At 32.2% G+C, this 20,875-nt stretch overlaps 2 protein-coding genes across 3 annotated transcripts; one reads left to right on the forward strand and one right to left on the reverse strand.

The window, feature by feature from the left end:
* Positions 1-1,417: 1,417 nt before the first annotated feature.
* Positions 1,418-3,613, forward strand: LOC112679962. Its single transcript, XM_025549917.1, has 3 exons — positions 1,418-2,234; positions 2,297-2,372; positions 3,431-3,613. The coding sequence occupies exons 1-3, from the start codon at positions 1,680-1,682 to the stop codon at positions 3,589-3,591; spliced, it is 792 nt and encodes a 263-aa protein (XP_025405702.1). The 5' UTR covers positions 1,418-1,679; the 3' UTR covers positions 3,592-3,613.
* A 2,265-nt stretch (positions 3,614-5,878) lies between these two features.
* On the reverse strand, positions 5,879-11,688 carry LOC112679983 (AN1-type zinc finger protein 4-like). 2 transcript variants are annotated; one of them, XM_025549944.1, is made up of 8 exons: positions 11,457-11,688; positions 10,243-10,481; positions 9,907-10,102; positions 8,954-9,088; positions 8,762-8,891; positions 7,270-7,562; positions 6,376-6,792; positions 5,879-6,089 (listed from the first exon to the last, which is right to left on the reverse strand). In XM_025549944.1, the coding sequence occupies exons 2-8, from the start codon at positions 10,403-10,405 to the stop codon at positions 5,984-5,986; spliced, it is 1,440 nt and encodes a 479-aa protein (XP_025405729.1). In that variant the 5' UTR covers positions 10,406-10,481; positions 11,457-11,688; the 3' UTR covers positions 5,879-5,983. The 2 variants fall into 2 exon arrangements, with proteins under 2 accessions (XP_025405729.1, XP_025405728.1); XM_025549943.1 differs by lacking the exon at positions 11,457-11,688 and adding an exon at positions 10,745-11,447.
* Positions 11,689-20,875: the final 9,187 nt, after the last annotated feature.

A 20,875-nucleotide genomic window follows, 5' to 3' on the forward strand; every position in this document is an offset into this window, starting at 1 on the left:
AACGTGAATACATTAGCGTTTTGACCTTTACTATTCGTCTCAGCACCATACAACGGTACCGTGTAGTAAATACGTGTCACCACTTGTCCCGTACCTACTTGATGATTGATCGTCATTTTTAACGCTATGTTGTACAGTTAATTTCCATAGAAACGTGTAATACTTAAAATTATGTGGTCTTTCAGTAAACGCCAAGTTCTGTAATATTCTTACACTTATGTGCGTGCACTGTGCGATAATGTTATGTCCCGGGTTTACACGTGTCATGAAACCAAAACGTCAAAACTCAATTTTTCTCATCAATTATGGTGACTGTCTAAATGATTTTTATAACCAAAAATCACTCATTATGGACCTAATTAACAAATTAATTGGTTTGACTTTGATTACGCTTCATATTTTTCTCTAACGATACAATCAGAACGATGTATCAGATTAAATATACATGTGATACATAAATAAATATATTTTAAGCCCTGCACATATCCAGTTATAAAATTCATGAATTTATGATAAATTCTGTTTTTATATTCTTGTGTTATTATATTATTTATATTAGCGTTTTTCCAGTATTAAATAATGTTCAATATTACAATATGATGTAATTCTCCCGTATGATACTAAGATTTGTGTTCATAAAATTATGAAATTATTATAAGTAAAAAACGTTAAGTAAATTGAATTATATGTATTTATCGGAATATTTATTTCTCGCTATTCTTGCGGTTAGGAAATATTTTTATAGATAAGTAATATATGAAATCGGAGGCTTTAAATTGTTTTTTTTGAAATTCTGGATTATCTTAGTAGGACGTCTTTTTCAAGCGTGTCAAATCAAATTCGATGTACTGTGAGTTATTTTTTAAGTATTTTAGTTACTGAACAAAAAATTAAGAGATCGATATTATAAGGTGAACAATAAAAAATAAGTAACTACTCCTAAATTGTACAAACGACATGATCAAATCACGATTATAGATACCTATTTATAATGGTGGTTCAAATACATCCAAGGAACGACTTGGCCAGATCAACACTCAATCCGCAATGCAGACAATTACAATGGTGGTCGAACCAGGGCCGGATTATGGTTATAATACGAGAGGGCAAAAAATAATTTCATTTGTTTTCATCAGACTTAGTTATTTGTAATAGATATTCATTAAAATAAGTTTAGTTTATTTGTATATTGTTGAAAATTATAATAACATTTTATTTTTTTAACATATTTATTTAATGAAATTTTATATGGAAAACAATTTGACAGCTTTTTGTGGCCCCTTTCAACTTGCACCTCCCCCGCCCCCTTGATCCAGCCCTGGATCAGATGCTTCGTAATCTATACGTGTGTTTCGGTTACTCGGTTTCTGCGTATTAAGCCCGTTCGAAAATCGTCATTGTATGCACGCGCGTGTGTATGAATTAGTTGGTAGGTGTTATGGCCAGGCTAAGCAAAATGTACCGATCCCGCGTGAAATTGGCGGTAAATAGATAACAAAAAGAAATTTTTTATCATCAATCGCGGAGTCGTTATCCATTTGTCAGTTAATTTGTCGTTATTTGCGCACTCCTTCTCTTCAAACAACAATACGGAAAAGCGAACCGGGGCCGTGTTCCGAACATTTTACTCGTTCAGAGCGGTTTTACAAAATATCCCTGTGGGACAGTGACTGCGCGATATGGCGAATTACTCCGATGTTGATGATTCCAATGATATCGACGATCCCAATGAATTGGATGATCTCAATGACACGGACGACTACCTGGACGAGTACTCGGACTCGGAAGACGAAAAAAAACTCATACTAAAGTCATCCGGTATCAGCAATGATTATTGTTGCAAACACAAATGCCTGTCGACGTTCGACGACGAGTATAAGTCGCGCATGAAGTCTGATCTGGCGCGGCTGGACCAGTTGACCAGAAACGTTTATCTGTTCGCGATGATCTCCATTGGTGCGGAGAAGAAGCGCTGTGGTAAGGTAATCAAGTCTTCAAAGGCTTTTCAGTACGCTGTTAAGGAGTATGGTGTATTGCGGTATGTATGCAAAACTGCTTTTGTTCTCCTGCACGGCACAACATTATCGCTGGTGCGCACATTGTGCAAGAAGATGGCTACCAATCATCTGATACCATTAGACAACCGAGGCCGCCATGAGAATCGGCCTACTATAACTAAAGAAATCCAAGAGCAGATAAAGATACATTTTTTTGAAACCTTGCACTCTCCCAATGTAAACATATTTAAAAATTATTTTCCCCCGAAAATGATCTAATTGATGATTTTTTTAAATAGATTTTTAAATGCACTAAGAAAAGACTTGGCACTCCAAACATCAATCAGTTGTGGTTTGATTTTACTCAGAAATACGGTTAGTTTATCAATTACCACTACATATAATTTTTAAATATCTATTTCAATCATGTTTGCTATACCTCAAATAGCTTATAAATAACTATTAATAGTTATATAAATATAACTATTAACAGAATACTATATCATTTTTGTACACAAAACTATAGCATTGTTATGTAAACCGGCTCACAATAGCATAGTAGATGTATTTCTGTAATAATTCTGTTATAGATTATTTATTTCTAACTTTTATACATAGTAATTTTTTTAGTTTTTAAATGATCAGTGTGTATAATAGTCACCAAAAATTGAATTTTTAGTTCTCAGAAGACAATATATATCTCAGGAATTGTAAGAAATTTTTATAAAGTTCTTAAATTATGATATTTAAAAAAAAAATTTAAATGTATTCCATTTTCAATGAATGAGATCCATTTTTAGTTATAAAATGTTACAATTTTAATATTTATGTTATTCACACTTATAGAAATCCAATAACAAACATACTACTTGTTGATATTTTATGTAATATTTCATAGTTATATATTCTCAATTATTTAATGTATATATTACTGCTATAAACTACATAGCCTATTATTCAATTACTATATTAAAAAAAGACCTTTTTATTATTTGTTATAAGTTATATTAACTAACTACAAGTAATGTACACATTATATGTATTAGTGATTTTTAACGTTTCTCAACCCCCTGAAAAAATTATTTGAATTCAGTTATTATTTAATGTTTCAATATTAATTATAAAATTATTCCTATCATTATGATATAAGCACAAATTATAATTGTTTTATTATTAAAAAATTTAAAAATCTGATTTTTGGACTGTTTGAAAAACATTTAAAGCTCCTCAAATGGTCATTGAGTAACAGTCTATAGATTTTTATATTATAAGCTGTATGACTTGTTTTAATTTTGACTTTGTTCCTTAATTATATACTACAATTATTATTTTTTATAATAGTATGTTAAAATGTCTAACATAAGAATAGGTCTTAAAGACTTTGTGTTGTATTTTTACCTTTAACTAAACTATTCTAATTATTATGATTCCAGGTCGCTTAGCTCGAACCACATATGTAAAATACATTTGTTCATTATTAACACCAGACATTTTACATAAATTTATGTGCGCAAACGAAGCAAAAGGAATTTTAAACGAGATTAAAGAATTTAATAAAAAACGCTCAAAAAAAAAAAATGAATTAAATTTTTAAATACATATTCTTTTAATGATAAGAGGACTTATAATGTAATTATTAGTGATTAATTGTAAATAAGTATTATTGATAAGCTATGTACTATGTTTGTTTATTAATTTAATAAATATATTATGATTACACTAAGAGAGAATATCAGAGATAGGTCAATTGAAAATTTGGATGATATCCATATTGTTTGTTACATAAGAACTAAGTTTGTGGGTCAATTGAGCTTATCATTAAAATATGCGGAAGTATAAAATGTTGTATAATACAAACAAAGAAATGCTAACCGGAGCAAAATAACCTGTGAACCAAATCATTAATGTCCAATCAACTGATACTGTTATAAACAATATAATTATTTGTTTATATCACGTAATATGTAATAGTTTATAATATTAGTCTTGTGACAAATATTAATATATTATAATTAATATTTTTGCTGCCATTTCATTTGATAAATAATTTAAATATTTTATACTAAACAAATTATAAAAGAGTTGGTTCATTATTTGATCTAGGTTTTTTTTTTTTTTTTTTTAATTTTAAGACTTGAAAATAATTTTATTAGCTCATTTGAGGCATCCTAGTGGCAAGTAATAGTTTTTGCTCTTAAGAACCCAGCAACTTTAGTTAATATTTGTAAGGTTTAATTATGTGAGAGTTGTGAGAATATGAAATGTCAAATCGCTAAACACTAAAAATATATCTCCCACCTAAGAACTAGAGTCTGGAGGATTTCGACCAGCTGGCAACTGATCAACCTTACCATGCACCGAATTTATAATTTGAAAAAAAAAGATTGACTTTATAAAACAATAAAAACCCATTTTTTAAAGTTTTTGAAACTAAAATTACCTAGTTAATATAAAATGTAGCATTTATATTTAAATAAAGTCAATTTATTTTAAGAGTATTTAATTTCTTTTAAAAAGTTGCATTTTTTATATTACGGTTGTAAAGCATTCAAAATTATTATTTCAAATATAACAATTTTTAAGTAATATTATTTATAATCAATGATAATACTTCAGGCATTTATACAAAATAATATTGAGGAAGTTTAAGTTGTACATTTTCATACTTATAAAATCTATAAACCACCATTACTCTATAAAATTATATTTAATATTTTCCTGAATTTCAGGAGAGAGGGTTATTGAACCTTGTATATGCACCTGGGAACATATTTTTATGCATGGAAATTATCTATCCTGTTAAAGCAAAAAACTTTATCTGGGTAAGCATATATTATATTAAATTGTAAAAATTGGTCTTTTAAACTTTAGGGAACTCTAGAATTCAGTATTAAAACCAACTAAAACATTACTTTAACTTGTTTCGTACAAATTACAAAAATGGTTTTATTTTATAGAAAAAAATAACAATTTTCTTTATATTTCGCTGCAATAACATTCTATTTTTTTCTAAGTACGTAAATTATACTTGCATAATGTTCAATTACAGTAGTTATAATGTACAAAATTATATTCCCCAGACATTTCCTACTTATTATTGTTACTCATTTCAAGAAAAATAAAATAAAAATTCTATGAAATATAATTTAACTGGCATACATTTACATTTGATAATATAAATATCGTTAATTATCGACAATAGTGGAATTTTCTTTCATATCTATGTTCGTACATTCAGAGCGCAATCAACGATGTAAAATTTGTCATTTATAATTGATATTTTTACTATTTTCATCTACAAGTTCAAGTAGATAAGTTCTATGATTTGGTCAGACAAAATAATTAATTATTTAACCTTGTATACTTACAATAGGTGTAGGTAATATTACATTGGTATATGTGTGTATGTGTACTTTATTTTTATAAACACAAATAGCTAACAAATTTTTGAATCAATTTTGTTGCAATACACCACTTATGTATTATTGTCATAACAGGTTAAAGATAATTTTAAGATCTATTACATTTTAAAACAAACAAAACTGTAGACAGTACAATTTTACAAAATAAGAGGACATTAAGAAAAAAAAAAAAAAATACAAACTTTTATGAAAAATTATGTTTTACCCGTATTTTAATTCTAACAACCAAAAATGCTATAATATATATTATTATTATTATGAATAGTATCTTATAATAAGTTTAATAAATTGCTTAAATGGAAGATAGTCAATATTACACAACTATATTAGTAAGTTGGTGTTAGAACACTTAAAAAGCTCTTAAAAACCACTTCTATAACAATGTGAATTATTATTACAGCCAAGTACTTAACAAGTATTGCATAGTTAAAAAAAGGGGTCAACAAGGCTTTTTAATAATTATTTATAGTTCAATATGCAAACAATTTATTTAAGTTTTGTGAGTCAGTGTACCTATTAGCTTACATCTACAAATAAGATATAATATGTATTCTGACCATTTTATTAAATTTTTGGTAACTTTGGTCTTACAACTAATGGGTTGTTTTTTTCAATAGAATCACGGCCATTTTTCTGATAATCATAAGAGCAATTGTGCGATTCTGAATACCTGAAACATAATAAAAAGTAAAAGAATTAAAGCTGACAATTATAATAATTCGTTAGATTTGGATTTCATTTGGATTTTAGTAAAAATAATAAAAATACAAATATGGCTACAAAATAATCATATTACAAATAGCAATGATAACAAAGCAAAACAAGTAAAACATATATTCTACATTTTATCTCTAAAATATTTATAACTTGTTTAAAAAATAATATGTTATTATAATTAATGATTATTAATTAGGAAAATGTAAATTATTAATTATTTCAATTAATTTAAAACTTACCTGTGTTCAGGACAAAAAGTGAGCCCACATCGGCATGTATACTGAGCACTAATAGTTAATTTCTTATTGCATTGGGCACATCGTTTTTTCTTTTTTTCTACAACTTGATCAGGTACATTCTGGTTCAGATCTTCAGTTACAGTGGTTGGAGCTTTTTTATCCAATCTGTTACTTTCTGATTCCATAGGTTCTTCGTCACCATCAAGTTGAATAGGCATGTCTGATCTATTTAATATCCTATGTATAGCTCCTAACCCAGAATTATTTGATATAGACATGGCAGTCATTTGCTCAGTCGGTGATGCTTGTCTAGACACATTGATGTGAATGTTATGAGACAATACCAATGATGAACTGCTAGGGCGCCTAGACCAATCTGTGCTTGACACTTCAATATCTGTACCAGATTCTGAAATACTAAAATCAAACAGTCAATAAATAAATGGAAATTAAATTTTATTTTGATTACAAATTTTGGTAATAAATTGTATTATTGTTGTTTATCGTTTATTGTTGTTGTATTATTGTTTATCTTTAAGTATTTATAAAAAAATAAAACTTATGATCAATAATATAAAAACAAATAAATATGTAATGTTTTATTTTATTAAAATCTAAATTGATATTTCAATATATTATAACAGTCAATGGATAATGTTACATATTCTAATGTAGCATATAATGAATATTGTATTAAAATATTATTAGTGAAGAAACAGATACTCAGCAGTTTGATAAGGAATAAAGATTTTTATAATCTATTAAATATTTGATAAAAAGTACATCAATTAATTTTACTGACAGTAGGTAAACAAAATAAAAATAAATAAATAATATTTAATTAAAACTATTATATAATACATATAATAAATAAGAATATAATAATTTAATTACCTGTCAATACTTGAAGTACTACCAGTATGTCTAGGATCATTCATAATATGGCAAAGTTGTCTAGTTGTAGTTGATTTCGTATTTTTATCTGAACATGCACTAGTAATTGTTGGCAAAACAGGTATTCTTGAGAATTCAGCACTACGAACATACTTCCCCAAAACAGGTGAGGAAGATTGTACTATTTTAGGTAATCTCCAAGTATGTCGCTTGCTGCTATCTTTTTCAGTCTTCATTTGTGATCTTTCAGGTGCTGAAGCCGATTTTCGATGTTCAGATTTGGTTCTTTTTAACTGAAAAAATTTGATCATTTTAAAATGCATTAAATAAAAAATAAAAAAATATTATTTAAATAGAATAAACAAATTAAGTATCATAGAAATATATTTATATCTAGGTAAAAATATTAAATTATTTGTGGTCAGATATACATGGTTTTAATTAGAAGAATGAATAAATAAAAAGAATAAATCATCTTTTCTTTTCATGTAATATTCAATACATTAGGTGTAAAATAATTCATCATGCAATATAGTCATACAATTAGGTGAATAATTAAAATTAAGTAGAGCATGAAACAAATTATTCTAGTAACTTTTCCTTAATTTCTGAAAAAACTAACTAATTAATTTTATATTACAGCATACATAATCAAAATAATTAAATTATATGTAAATAATAAAATAATACAATTTGAATATCCATTAAAATAAAATTATTATCATTTTAACAATTATATACATAGAAATAATTTTTCAAAGGATAAGTTTACATTTTTTTTATACTTGTACTTTTAATGCTTAGTTTATCAATTTAATAATTTAAGTTATGGGAAACTAATTACAATTACAGTAAAACCCCTCTCGTCCGTCACTCTGGTTGATCCGACCATAGTATTATCGATATGAATATGTATTTTCCAATTTATAGTATATGGATATATATATTTATAAAATTAATTGCCTGTTTACTATTTATCTATTTTTTATTTATTCAATTTAATACATGTAGGTAGTAAAAATAAAATTTAATAAATAAATTTGGTAACATTTTGTCTTCAAATGTTTCTTTATATTCTGATAATTCGACTTTTTTCGCGTTCCAACCACACCCTCAGTCCCAAAGGTGACAGATTAGAGGGGTTCTACTGTATACAATTTTAACATAAAAATATAATTAAAAGAACAATATTAGAACTCATCCAATATTGATCATCGAATTAGTAATCAATATATTAATATAAGTAAAAATTACATTTTAATAATTATTTTGAGCAGAGCTTATTTTATTATCCATGTTAATATTAATATTTAATCCACAGATAAATTAAAGTTAAAAAAAAAATTAAAATATATTGTAAAAAATTAGGAATCATAGGAAAAAAAAATCATAAAGAAATTTCAATTTTTAAACCTACTTGACATTAAATTAATTAAAATGTGAAAAAAGTTTTTTAATAAAATCAATATTGGTACCGTACAAAATTATTTACTTTAGATTTTGATGAAATAGAAAGTGTTTCTAATTTATGTTTCAACTGCATCATCTTACGATATGTCACATTATTGTCGACGGACTGTTTAGATTTTTTCTTTTCTGGTAGTTCTACTGTTGATATTTTTCTAGACATAATATTTTTTTTCATTTATATTGTATAAAAATTATGAAATATTAATAAACACACCTAGAGGAGTCCTTTAAATTCGTTATAGAACCATCACTATTTTCAATCACTCGAAGTAAGTTAATTACTTCACCTTCACGAAATATCAAGACAGCAAGCTTACTGCCTGGAGGGGCATCTTCCAAAATTTCTTTTCTGTAAAATTAATTGAGCAATAAAATATATTAACTAATAAACATGGGTGATGTGTTTAATTCATTCTTTAACCACAAATATGTTTTTTTTTTATATCTGTATACACGTTATCAACCAGAAGGTTTGCTCCAAACATAATTTATTATCATTTATCAAACTATTTATAAGCACTTGAATTTTTTTCAAAGCGTAGAACATTAAATGTTCAACTTATTTTGTTAAGAAATTGATTCTATTAAAATATTAACTGTTCAGAAATACATTTCATCCATATATCACTCAGAATGATATTTTGAGAGCAATGATACATTAGTTACAAGTTTAAAAGATTAATACAGCAAAATTATTTAGTCATTCCTGTATCTCACTCTAACTAGACATTTTTGGTTATATTTAATGATAAATACGTAAAATTAAGTAAAAACTCATATATTTCAAAAATAAGAAACTATACAATATTTCATTGTAGCATTTTATAACAAAGAATGTAAACAAATAATTAAATTAGTTTTTTATTATATAACAGAAAAGTTTTTAATTTTTATACAATAACATATATTATTTAAAAGACATAAATATACAAATTTAATTTAATAAAAACATTTTTAACTATCTTTTATTTTTCTATTATAGCTATAGGTTTATAGAAAAACTGTACTTGATTTTTTATTAAAAATAATAAAATAATTTAGAAAATTATAGTATTAAGGTTTTACATAAAGAGTATTTTAGTTTAAACTTTAATACTTTAAACAACAAAATATGAATTAATTTAATTAATTGTACCACATAATTATAAATTAACAGATTTTACTAACTTGTTGAGATTAACCAGTTGTCGAATGGTTTCATTATCCAGAGGCAACATTCTACGACTTGTACCAATAGGTCCTCCTTGAAGCGACAATACCAAGCGCAATGTCGCTCCATCATGAAGATTATTACTAGCTATAGTTGAATGATCTGATAAGATTTTTTCACCCAGTAGCAAATGTTGTTGGGCGACTGGTATACCTGATTAATCATAAAAATATTAACTGTAGGTATTATAAGTATTATTTTATTTTATAATAATAAACGGGTTCGAAACTCTTTTGAAAATGTATACTAATTTATACTAAGTATTATACTAAGGAGATGAATATACTACAAACCTTCAACACGTTGTATTCGTGACTTTAATGAACTTATATAATCGGCTGGAGATACAGTGATCTCAAATGCAGTACCAGTTAATGTTTCAATAGTAAGAGATATAGGCGAATCATCCAATTGGTCGTCATCAGGATTTGATCTCCATTTTTGCTTGCGTGACATACCTGGATGAATTGACTAGGTATAATGTTTAGTATTATTGATGTTGCCTGTATAACATTATAGGTAACATCAACACCTGGAAAAACGACATTCATATTAACGATGACATCATCCATTGCCATAAATGGTGTAACAAAGTTCATTGGCTATCAATCTCTCGAGATTATGATACATTGGTGTTATTTATTACAAAGAGATACTGCATGACCTTAAGCTTCGGAGCCAATTAGAAAATTATAAGCATATTTGTCCGAGTTATTGTAATTTTTATTATTATAAGACGCATTATTAGCAACTATATTACAGTAGGTAGGTAATGTATAAACAACAGGTACTTACTGCTCGTCGTGTTCGTACACGTACAAAGGAACTTTTCGTTTATATTAGTAATATTTCACTAATTAGAGAATACAATATTTCGGTGTAGTTTGTCGTCAGCACGTTAACCCTACGTGACTCCGAACAACAAGACGGCTCATAGGTGACGACGACTACTACTACTACTACTACTACTACTATCACTACAATTACTGGTTCGACTATATAACAATAGCAGTAGTCGCGCGTGAAGGGAACGACTCGAATGCGGAAATAAAATTTCACCGTAGGTGGTACTTCAGTCAACTTCGGTCAGTAGGTGATCGAACCGACGATAATAACGATTTAATATAAGTAAATTTTATTTTATAAAAGACAAACACAAACAGGCGTTGAAATGATAATGAAAGTGAAAAAAAAAAAAATAATACTAATAATAATAATAAAAACCCGATACAACCACAGTCGCGGCCGCCGACGAGAAGGACGACTTGTGTAGTTGTGTGCCTATCAATGAAATCATTAAATTATGTGCGTCGAAAATGAAAAAAAGGTGACGACGATCAAGTTGAATGACGACGACTGCGGATTACGGAAAGGTGTGTAAGGGAACAGAGAGGTAGAGTGGGGGGGGCCGGAACGGAAATGTTATGTGGAGAGATAATAAATTAAAGCGAAAATGAAATAGAAACGACAATGGCCGATGCCACACGACGACCGGTCGAGATATTACCGTGTGCTCTGCCACCGTAGGCGATATCAATTTCTCTTCCAACGATGGTGACGGGTTTCCATCGATCGTGAGAAATCGAATACTTTTCCGGTGAGATTTTCCGTTTGGTAGGCCGCCGATGGTCGCCCGGGCCGGCCGACGACAGTGACAATCGATAACCCGAACGTTTTTGAAACGATAATAACAATAATATTTTGATACGCACGCAAGCCGACAGCGACGCATCGGAGGGGAAAACTAGGAAGTGGGGGACCGTTTGATATACTTGTGTTTGTTTTTTATTTTCGGTTTTCCCCGCTCTCCGCTGCCGTCGACGCAACGTGATAGCGGTTGGTTGCACTGCGCATGATAATCGCCGCGCAAAAATAATAAAAAAACCACTCCAACCGTGTTCGTTTTTTTTTTATTGCATTCGATATTTGTACGAACAATTATGATCCACCGTCAACGCGACTGGCCGATCATCATTTTTGCAACCGTAGTCCCGGGAATCCTGGATTTGATAATAGTGTCGATCACAGATATCGAGAAGCTCGATATCTAACCTCGGAAACAACTGAAGAAATACGCAGCGATCATCGTGATGGGTAAACCCCGGTAAACATAATTTTAGGTAAATACTGGGTATTTACCCGATAAATTGGATAAATTAATTTTTAATGCCAAAACCAATCAATGGATATCACAATACTTTTTTACGATTGTTTCCTGACTTTTTCATGTTTTTCCAAGACTGATGATTAGAGTACATAAATTTATGAAGTTTTTGTTAATTTTATTCACTTTGGCAAATTTGAATATTTTACCATAGGAATTACGTAGCACACTTATTGTCTTTATCGCGATGGTAATGCTTTCACACAGAATCTTTTACCCGACCCATGACTAAAAAAAACTATTACTAAACTAAATAACATTTGACAAAAGAACGTGTATTGATCAGTTAGTAGTAGTATAAGTCAGAGGTTCCCAAACTTTTACAACCACCGAACCCTTAAGAAATATTTTTTGTTTCGTGGAACCCTAACGTCTCTAACTCCAACTTAACACCAATTCTGTAATTATTTGTATTTGCAATTATTTTTATTATTGAAAAACCAATAATCCAAAAAATATTTTAAAAATAGTTCATGATTATTATTTACTACAATTACTGTTCTCAATATTCAGGTACATCTGGCGGAACATTTAAGATTATCCCACGGAACACTTAGGTTCCGCGGAACACACTGGAAATCGCTGGTATAAGTTATAGCAATGATTATAGAATATATATATTCTATAATCAATGGTTGTAGTATCAGTTATATGATATCGATACCTATCAGTAATAAAAATAGAAATATACAGTTTGACCAGATTAAAAAAAAGAAAAGTATTTACCCAAATTTTTGATAAGTAAATATAGTGGGTAAATACCCAAAATATTTACCTACCCGTCGGGTATTTATTCACAGCACATCAGTAAGCGCTCAACATATAAACCATCATAAGCGTGCCCAGGATCGAGATGTAGGACAGGCCTAGTTATAATTATTTTAATAATGTATAGGAATACATTTTATTTATTTTTTTTTCGTTAACTTTTCATAACATTTTTAAATTTAATTAGAAAAAAAATTGATCGTATAATGTAATATAACACAACTCCTCTTGTTTAGCTTGTTGATAGTATTAAATGATATTAAAAAGTAAATAATATTGATATGAAAAATATTGATAATAACTATTTGAAAACTGGGTAGGCCCAAGCCTGTACCTACGAAATAATCAATATAAATTACACTACTCAAGTAATTAATTACGTTTTTTAAACAAATAAACAGCATATTCTATCAGACGACTGAGCAAGGGCGTCCATAGGGGAGAAATAGGGCGTCCATAGGCAGTTTCCCTCCTTTGACCTTTTCTGGGTCAATTATCATAATCGCTGAGAATTTAACACACTAAAAAAATTTAAAAAATTCTGGACAATGGAATAAATTATTTTTATAATATCAATATAAATTATAATATAAATTTGGTAAAAATAATAATATACATTTTAAACTTTTAAACAATCGTAAAAATTTTTACAAACAGAAATTATGGTTCTAAACTTTTTTATTTGTAAAATTGTTTTTTTTTTATAAGTTTAGAAAATATATTTGCCTGCATATAGGTATAGACAGTATAATTAGTTAAATTTATATAAAAATCATTTACATTGTACAAATTTTAAAATACAATTTCAAATTAAAAAAAAATGTAAAATAAAAAATTTCTTATTCCATTTGTATATGTTATAAAATGAGTATTGTGTAGATTCGGGAAAACAATGCAGTGTATGCAATGGGCATACAATAGTTTCAACTTTTAACGTTTTTTTTTGTTATCAATGATTGAATAAGCTGGGAACATTTAGGCCTTAGAGCCGTATTCATAGTCGATTGTACCTATTGCTTAGAAGTTGACGGAAAACATTAAAAAACGACTTAATGAGATTCATTAATGATACTTTGGATAAGAAAAGAAAAAGTATAACTTAAATTAAGGTTGGCCGAGACCTACATTAAACATTGCTTTAAGTTATTATTACAAATTTTTATTTTGTAAACATCAAAATTAGCTTAAGCGTCTGACTTTTGTCCGGAATGCGTGTGCTTCTGATCGGGAAGACGAGATGAGAGCGCGGAAGCAATCAGCTGGTGAAGGCATTATTTCATATATACAACCGAAACTCAGAATGTGCAGGGCGCTTGGTCATTCCTTTGAAGTTATGAAAGATTATGTGTTTAGACGGCTACAGTCTCGAGAACTGGTTCTGTATGCTGTTGGGCGAAGACATTTAGACGGACGATTTGTTGAACGACCTCTTTAGTTAGGAGAGGATGTATTCGTTACATGAACCAATAGTAAACAATCTCAAGGTGAATGTGCAGTCAAGTAGGAAGGGCGCTTCTTTCCGACGACCATGGGGTGGAAGAGCTATTATTACGGATAGATTGCAATTAAAAGAAAAGGTTGGAACTGCTGTTGCTCCACAAGATGACCTGCAAGAACTCAAACGGCCTGTTAGCTGTTGGGCGTGTCGTAAAACAGGACATCTGTCTCGGGACTATCCGAAGAAACAGAAGCGGAAGACTGTATGTTTTGGCTGTGGTGTCGAAGGGCATATCCGCTCAAATTGTCCTGATAGAAACCAAACAAGTATAGCGGTTGTGTCCCGAGAGACGGTTAGTCATCCTTACAGGCGGACCAGCAGTATTAATGATTGCAAGGTCGACATTTTTCTAGATACTAGTAGTCACCACACTCTCATAAAGGCAAGTATTGCTGTACGGTGTAGGATCCCTACTAAACCTGCTTCTCGACCTCTTTATGATATTGGGAGTATCACCGTGTCTTCTGTAAACGCGGTTGGTGAAGCTGTGGCTGATCTAGTGGTGGATGAAGTGAATCTTGGAAGATATAGATGTTGGTGGTGCCGGATTCAGTGCAGAATCCTGATGTTATAGTAGGGAGATTATGGTTGGACTAACCGACAGTGGCCTATCGTAAGGCAGATGGGCGACTTTATATTTATGAAGCAGAGTCGATTACTGGAATTGTGACCGTTGGAGCTGCGAGCCATGATCGTGAATCCGATTATCTTCATTTGGTGGAAGTGAGTGGTGAGCCGCCTGTTCGTGTGCCGTTATTATTGGAGGAATTTGTGTATGTCAACGAACATGTGACTGTAGAAAAAAAGGACCATTTGATGAAACTGCTGAATTAATATCGTGATTGTTTCGCCAAGAGCCTTGACGAGTTGGGTTGTGCACCTCTGATGCAGGTAGATATCCATGAAATTCCAGGGAGCACACCTGTTGTGTGTCGTCCATACAAGACTTCTCAATTCGATCGAGAAGAAATCCATAAAATTGTCGTGGACTGGAAAAGGTGTGGGTTGGTCAGCGAAACGATTTCTCCCTATGCGAGTCTTGTATTGCTAGTAAAGCAAGGTAGGAATAGCCGGCTGTGTGTGGATTACAAGAGCCTCAACAAGTAAACGATAAGACAGCACTTTCCTCTTCCTGATATGATGGAACAACTGGAATCCCTAGCTGATAGCCGCTTATTTACTCAATTGGACTTGGCTAGTGGCTATTTACAGATTCCTTTGACTGAAGAGGCTGCAATGAAGACTGCGTTTATTATGGCTGATACGACTGGACAGTTTAATCGAATGCCGTTTGGATTGTCAGTAGCCGTCGCCGAATTCACCTGACTTATGCAGCTTGTGTAGGTCCGCTCCAAGGACGAGTTGAACGGAACTACCTGGATGACATGGTTGTTGACGGCAAAGACTCGGCCGACATGATGTTCAACCTGCGTACAGTATTGAGCAAGCTGCGAGAAGCACGGTTAACCTTGAAACCCTCCAAGTGCTCATTTGGGGCTTACCGTATCTAGTTTTTAGGGTTCATAGTGGAAGGGGGAGAGATCCGTCCAGGCTTGGAAAAGGTACAGGCAATTGACGAGTATCCTTCTTCCAAGGATGTTCATGAAGTAAGGAGATTCCTGGGCCTTACAGGGTTTTTCAGGCGGTTTGTGGCTAGATATAATGTGGTGGCTGAGCCGTTGACGCGCCTGATGATGAAAGACCGGAAGTTCCAGTGGTCCGAGGAACAGTAGACTGCGTTCAACTCGCTGAAACAATGTTTGTCTGGGGACACCGTGCAAGTTATGTTCCGGAGGAATTCGAGGTCACAGAACTCCATACCAACGCGAGCACAGTTGGACTAGGTGCACATAGCAGTCTGATGGGAAAGGCGATCCGCTGTGGATAGTGCATTGCGCAAGTCGAAAAACAAGCGATGCCGAGACCCGATACTATTCTAGTAAACTGAAGTTACTCTGTGTAGTATGGGCCATGTATAGGTTAAGACAATTTCTCCTCGGGTTAAAATTCGTCGTTTACACTGATTGCCAAGCGCTCACCTACTTAAATAGCAACAAGAGCTTGAATGCTCATTATAGTACGTAGCACGTCAATATGATAGTCTCCAGGACTTCGAGGAGCGGTATCGACCGGGCCTGCGTATGGCTCATGTGGATGCCCTTTCCCGAGCGCCAGTGGACAATGAAGAAGTACTCCTTGATAACGCATTGGTCGAAAGACACGAAGTCTGTATTTTGATGAGCAAAGAGGAACGAATTGTGATGTGTCAAGTTGCAGACGAAAAGCTAAAGCGTATAAAAAGAATGGTCGAAGAACACAATTATTAAGTCAGCGGTACCGTATTTGCTGGAGGATGGCATATTGTACCGGCTGCACCGTGAAAAGAAGTTATTTGTAATGCCGAAGTCTATGAGGAAGAGTCTGGTGGTAACAGCACACAATCTTAGCGAGCACCCGGCTGTAGATCGGACTGTTGCGAATATCCTGTAAGATTTTTGGTTTCTTGGTGTGCGACGCTATGTGAAACAACACATTAGAGCATGTTTCGAGTGTTTACTTACTAGGGTCCTCAGATGCAAGCAGCCAGGCCTTCTGCACCCCATACCTTTGGGGAAGAGGCCATTCGACACTGTGCATGTGGACCACGTTGGCCCATTCATCACTGCACCTGGAGGACTGAGGTACATTCTTGTGATGGTGGACAATTTTACCAAGTTTGTTGTATTACAGGCTGTGCCAAGTACCAAGGCGGAGTCTTTGATTGAGTGCGTAAAGCGGTTTGTGGACATGTATGGATTGCCAGGGCGCCTGATAACGGATAGAGGTACCTGCTACACCTCTGGGGCTTTTGAGCAGTTCTGTACCGACCAGGGTGTAAAACTTATCCTAACTTCTTCGCGGCACCCTCAAGCCTATGGTCAGGTGGAGCAGACGCACAGTGTAGTGATGGCATCCTTGATTACGATGGGAAATGAGCCCAACCAATGGGCCGAATCATTGCATGAGGTGCAGAGACTGCTGAACAACAGCGAGACAAAGGTTACCTCTAAGACTCCTTGTGAGATGCTGCACGGCTACCGACCTAGGTTCCGGCAGAGCATCTTGAGGGAACTGTCTAAGGCGGTAGACAATTGGGAGCCACCTGAGAAGTTGAGAGCTGTCATCAGAAGGCAGATGGAACGGGAAAAGGAAAGAAGAAAGGCTGGCTATGATGAGCACAGACACAATAACCTCAAATATTCGGTTGGGGAAGTAGTGGTGATGAGGAGAGCTCCAAACTCTACTGGGGAGTCTACAAAGCTAGACGACTCCAAAAGCAGCCGTTTTGCAACGACTACCCATGTGTCGCAACTGAAATGTTGGAAAATGGTGGATGAAGAGGACCAAGCTTCTGAGAATACTGAGTTGTAAGATGAAGGTCAGGTCACTGGAGAACAACAGGAAACTGGTCGACAATAACAACTGGTACGCCATAGGCCGGCCTAGTTGAGAGACTATGTTGAGTCTTGATTTATGGTTTAAAAAAAAAAAAAATGTGTTGGTTCCTTATATTATTATTACTATTAGTCTAATTATTATTCTTGTCATATGTAAATTTGTTCAACCTCTGGTTATTTCTATTTTATTTAAATTTTTTTTACCATTATAATTTGTGTGTGGCCTCCTACGGATCTGTCGAGGATGACAGACTCGTCAGGTTGGTCGCTTGTTAACTCTCTACCAGCTAGCGCGGTGGTCGTCCCATCCGGGTTTGGTGTTGGGCAAACTGGTTTGGGTATAGCCATTGTTCGGCAACCTGTACAGTGTGTAAAGTGTGAGTACGGATAGCCAGTGTGGCGTTTAATTTGTATTTTGTTTGTTATAATAAATGTGTTAATCATTCATTTAAATATACTGTTTTTATTAAAACCGCGAGTTTGCGACTGAGAAGTTAACATATATTTCTGTTCACATTGTTACATTGTAGACCAATAACCATAAGATGTTGAAGCCTTTATCTTAAATAAAAAAACAATTTTTTTTTTTTTTATTGTTAATTAGTGTAATATGTACTAATTTTTAGACAGCCAAGTTGCACAAGGTACGAACGGGGTTGTCGTGCAACAGCCTCAATGGATCTGGAACCAGAAAATGCACCAATTCTCATGTACAATTTGCATACTCATAGGCCAAGCCATAAATGTTGAGATAGAGCAATTCTTGGCAGCTCTAAGAAGCAGTTTCACCTTAGAGCACATCACCCAGAGTGATATATGAAGAAAAAGTAGAAGGTAAGATACATTTAAAAATGTTATGAAAATTCCAACATAATTTTACTGCTTATAATGAAATACTTGATACAACTAATATTTTGGCAGATACCCAAACGCAGCAATGCAAATTACTGTACATGCTGCATTAAATTTGATGAGAAATATCCGAAAAAGATACAACCCTCCAGTACCACCTTCATTAGCAGTAATGGGCAATACCTTTGTATCCCAGAGATGGCAAGGCCGTTTAATGTCACTATTCGATGACATGTCCAGTCCATTCTTCCAAGACCCACTAGAGTACATTGTTGATGAAACTTTGTTAGGTGTATTGGTTTTTGCCAATGTTGAATTTTTACAAAATTATTAACCATATATGAGGCAATCAACAATTGTAGCTATTGACGGAAAATTTGGGGTTTTACCGAGAATTCCAGGAGACATGGAACAATTGGTTACCATTCATGAACTTCTGGACAAAATATTAATTTAAAATATCTGAGTAAATCAATATAAAATCTTAATTAATGTTTCTCAGTTTTAAAAATCCAACTTGAAACAATTTTTCTCTTTCATCATTTAACATATAAGTGAAGTTAAATAATTTCCAAAATATTAAAAAAAATCAAATTAAAAAATGAATATAATAATTGTTTGTTTTTTGACAGTCTATTCATATAGTATATGCGATATTCAACCAAAGGACTGAATTCATATACTCAAGATTGTGGCAATTTCTAAGACATGACCTTTCTTTTGATTAACTAAATTGGCATTGGCTACAGGTTGTTACATACTTCATGTTTATAACATAACATAATAATGTAATTTTGTCATCTCTTTCTACTACCTATCGCACAAACTGTTCGATATACGGTCGTGTAAGATAATTTTAATATACTTTTTCTTACATAATAAACGGTATTTTTTTTAACCTTGTATCACATTAAAATACATTGGCGACGAAGAAAGAAACAAATGCAAAATCAAACGCTATCATCCTCATGATACGCATTGATTACGACAAATCAACAATGACTAGCACAACACATGTCGACACTCCTACTACATCTCTACAAGTAAACGATACGAATATTTCAAGCCATATTTCAATACAATAAGTCGCTTCGAACTCGAGATCTTGTTATGTGGTTTATACATTCATACTACTGAAATACACAAACGTAATCTACTTTTAAAATGGATTGGTCCTGAAATATACCGCCTGGTGCTAGATCATTTCGATCCAATTCCTGCGTTACAAAGATCATACACAGATATTGTATCTTTCTTACAAACATTTTATAAATCTACTATTAATTACCTTGCTGTTAGAATTAACTTCGGTCATTCTCACTGTAACACGTTACAAACAGTATCACAATTTCTCAATTTATTACGATCACTGGCTATTCCTTGTAAATTCGGTAATACGCTCGAAGAACGGCTACGTGACAAATTTTTGTTAGGTTCGGGAAGTTGGCAAATGCAAGAAGACTTATTTCGCAATCGTCCGGAAGATAACACAATCCTTTAAGACACTGAGAAATCTGCCATTCTTTACGAGCAAGCTAAAGCTCAACGAAAGTTACTCGAAAGCCCAGTACCGCCCGACATCTCAAGCTTCTTAAGATGGGAATCAAGACACTGCCATCAAAGCTTCATATATTCAAATTCGAAGTTATATTTTTCGGTCATCGATGGGACAAAGGTATACACCCTATATACGAGGGCATATCAACTTTACAAATGCAACCAGGCCCTACTAAATAGGAATTAAGATATTTCCTAGGAAGCGTGAATTACCCATCTAAAAAATAAAAAACCCATCTAATGGCCATAGATGTTTCCTTCTACGGCTATGTAATAACTTTTTTTAATAAATAGTATTATATACGATTATATTATATATTTATAAATATTATATTATTGTTGGTCCTGCGTAGTCACATAATAATTACATAATAAGGGAGTTCCTATGAATACATCATCCGTGAATAAGTAAAATTATTATTTAGTGAATCAAAACCACATCCGTGGATAAATTTAATTATTCTATTTAATTAGTTCACATGATAATTTATATGGCAAATTAAAATAACAAATGAATAATCGAAATGGTAATGACCACATCCTGGATATCTGCGTCAGTAATTGTGTCAGACAAGAGACATCTGACACAGACAGAATCAATAAGGAATCATCATATTTTATTATCTTTTCTATATATACCATAGAGTAAA

The sequence above is a fragment of the Sipha flava genome, unplaced genomic scaffold (assembly GCF_003268045.1).
Source record: "Sipha flava isolate LNK unplaced genomic scaffold, YSA_version1 171_pilon_pilon, whole genome shotgun sequence".
Classification (NCBI taxonomy): domain Eukaryota; kingdom Metazoa; phylum Arthropoda; class Insecta; order Hemiptera; family Aphididae; genus Sipha; species Sipha flava.

Bases quoted from the DNA above. Each gene is read 5' to 3' on its own strand.
- LOC112679962 (XM_025549917.1), top strand. From the start codon at position 1,680: ATGGCGAATTACTCCGATGTTGATGATTCCAATGATATCGACGATCCC. The intron at 2,235-2,296 runs GTAAACATATTT...TTTTTTAAATAG, and splicing joins AAACCTTGCACTCTCCCAAT to ATTTTTAAATGCACTAAGAA. The intron at 2,373-3,430 runs GTTAGTTTATCA...TTATGATTCCAG, and splicing joins TGATTTTACTCAGAAATACG to GTCGCTTAGCTCGAACCACA.
- LOC112679983 (XM_025549944.1), bottom strand. From the start codon at position 10,405: ATGTCACGCAAGCAAAAATGGAGATCAAATCCTGATGACGACCAATTG. The intron at 9,089-9,906 runs GTTAGTAAAATC...TTAATTTTACAG, and splicing joins CAACTGGTTAATCTCAACAA to AAAAGAAATTTTGGAAGATG. The intron at 7,563-8,761 runs GTAAATAATTTT...AAATTTTTTCAG, and splicing joins CTATTTCATCAAAATCTAAA to TTAAAAAGAACCAAATCTGA.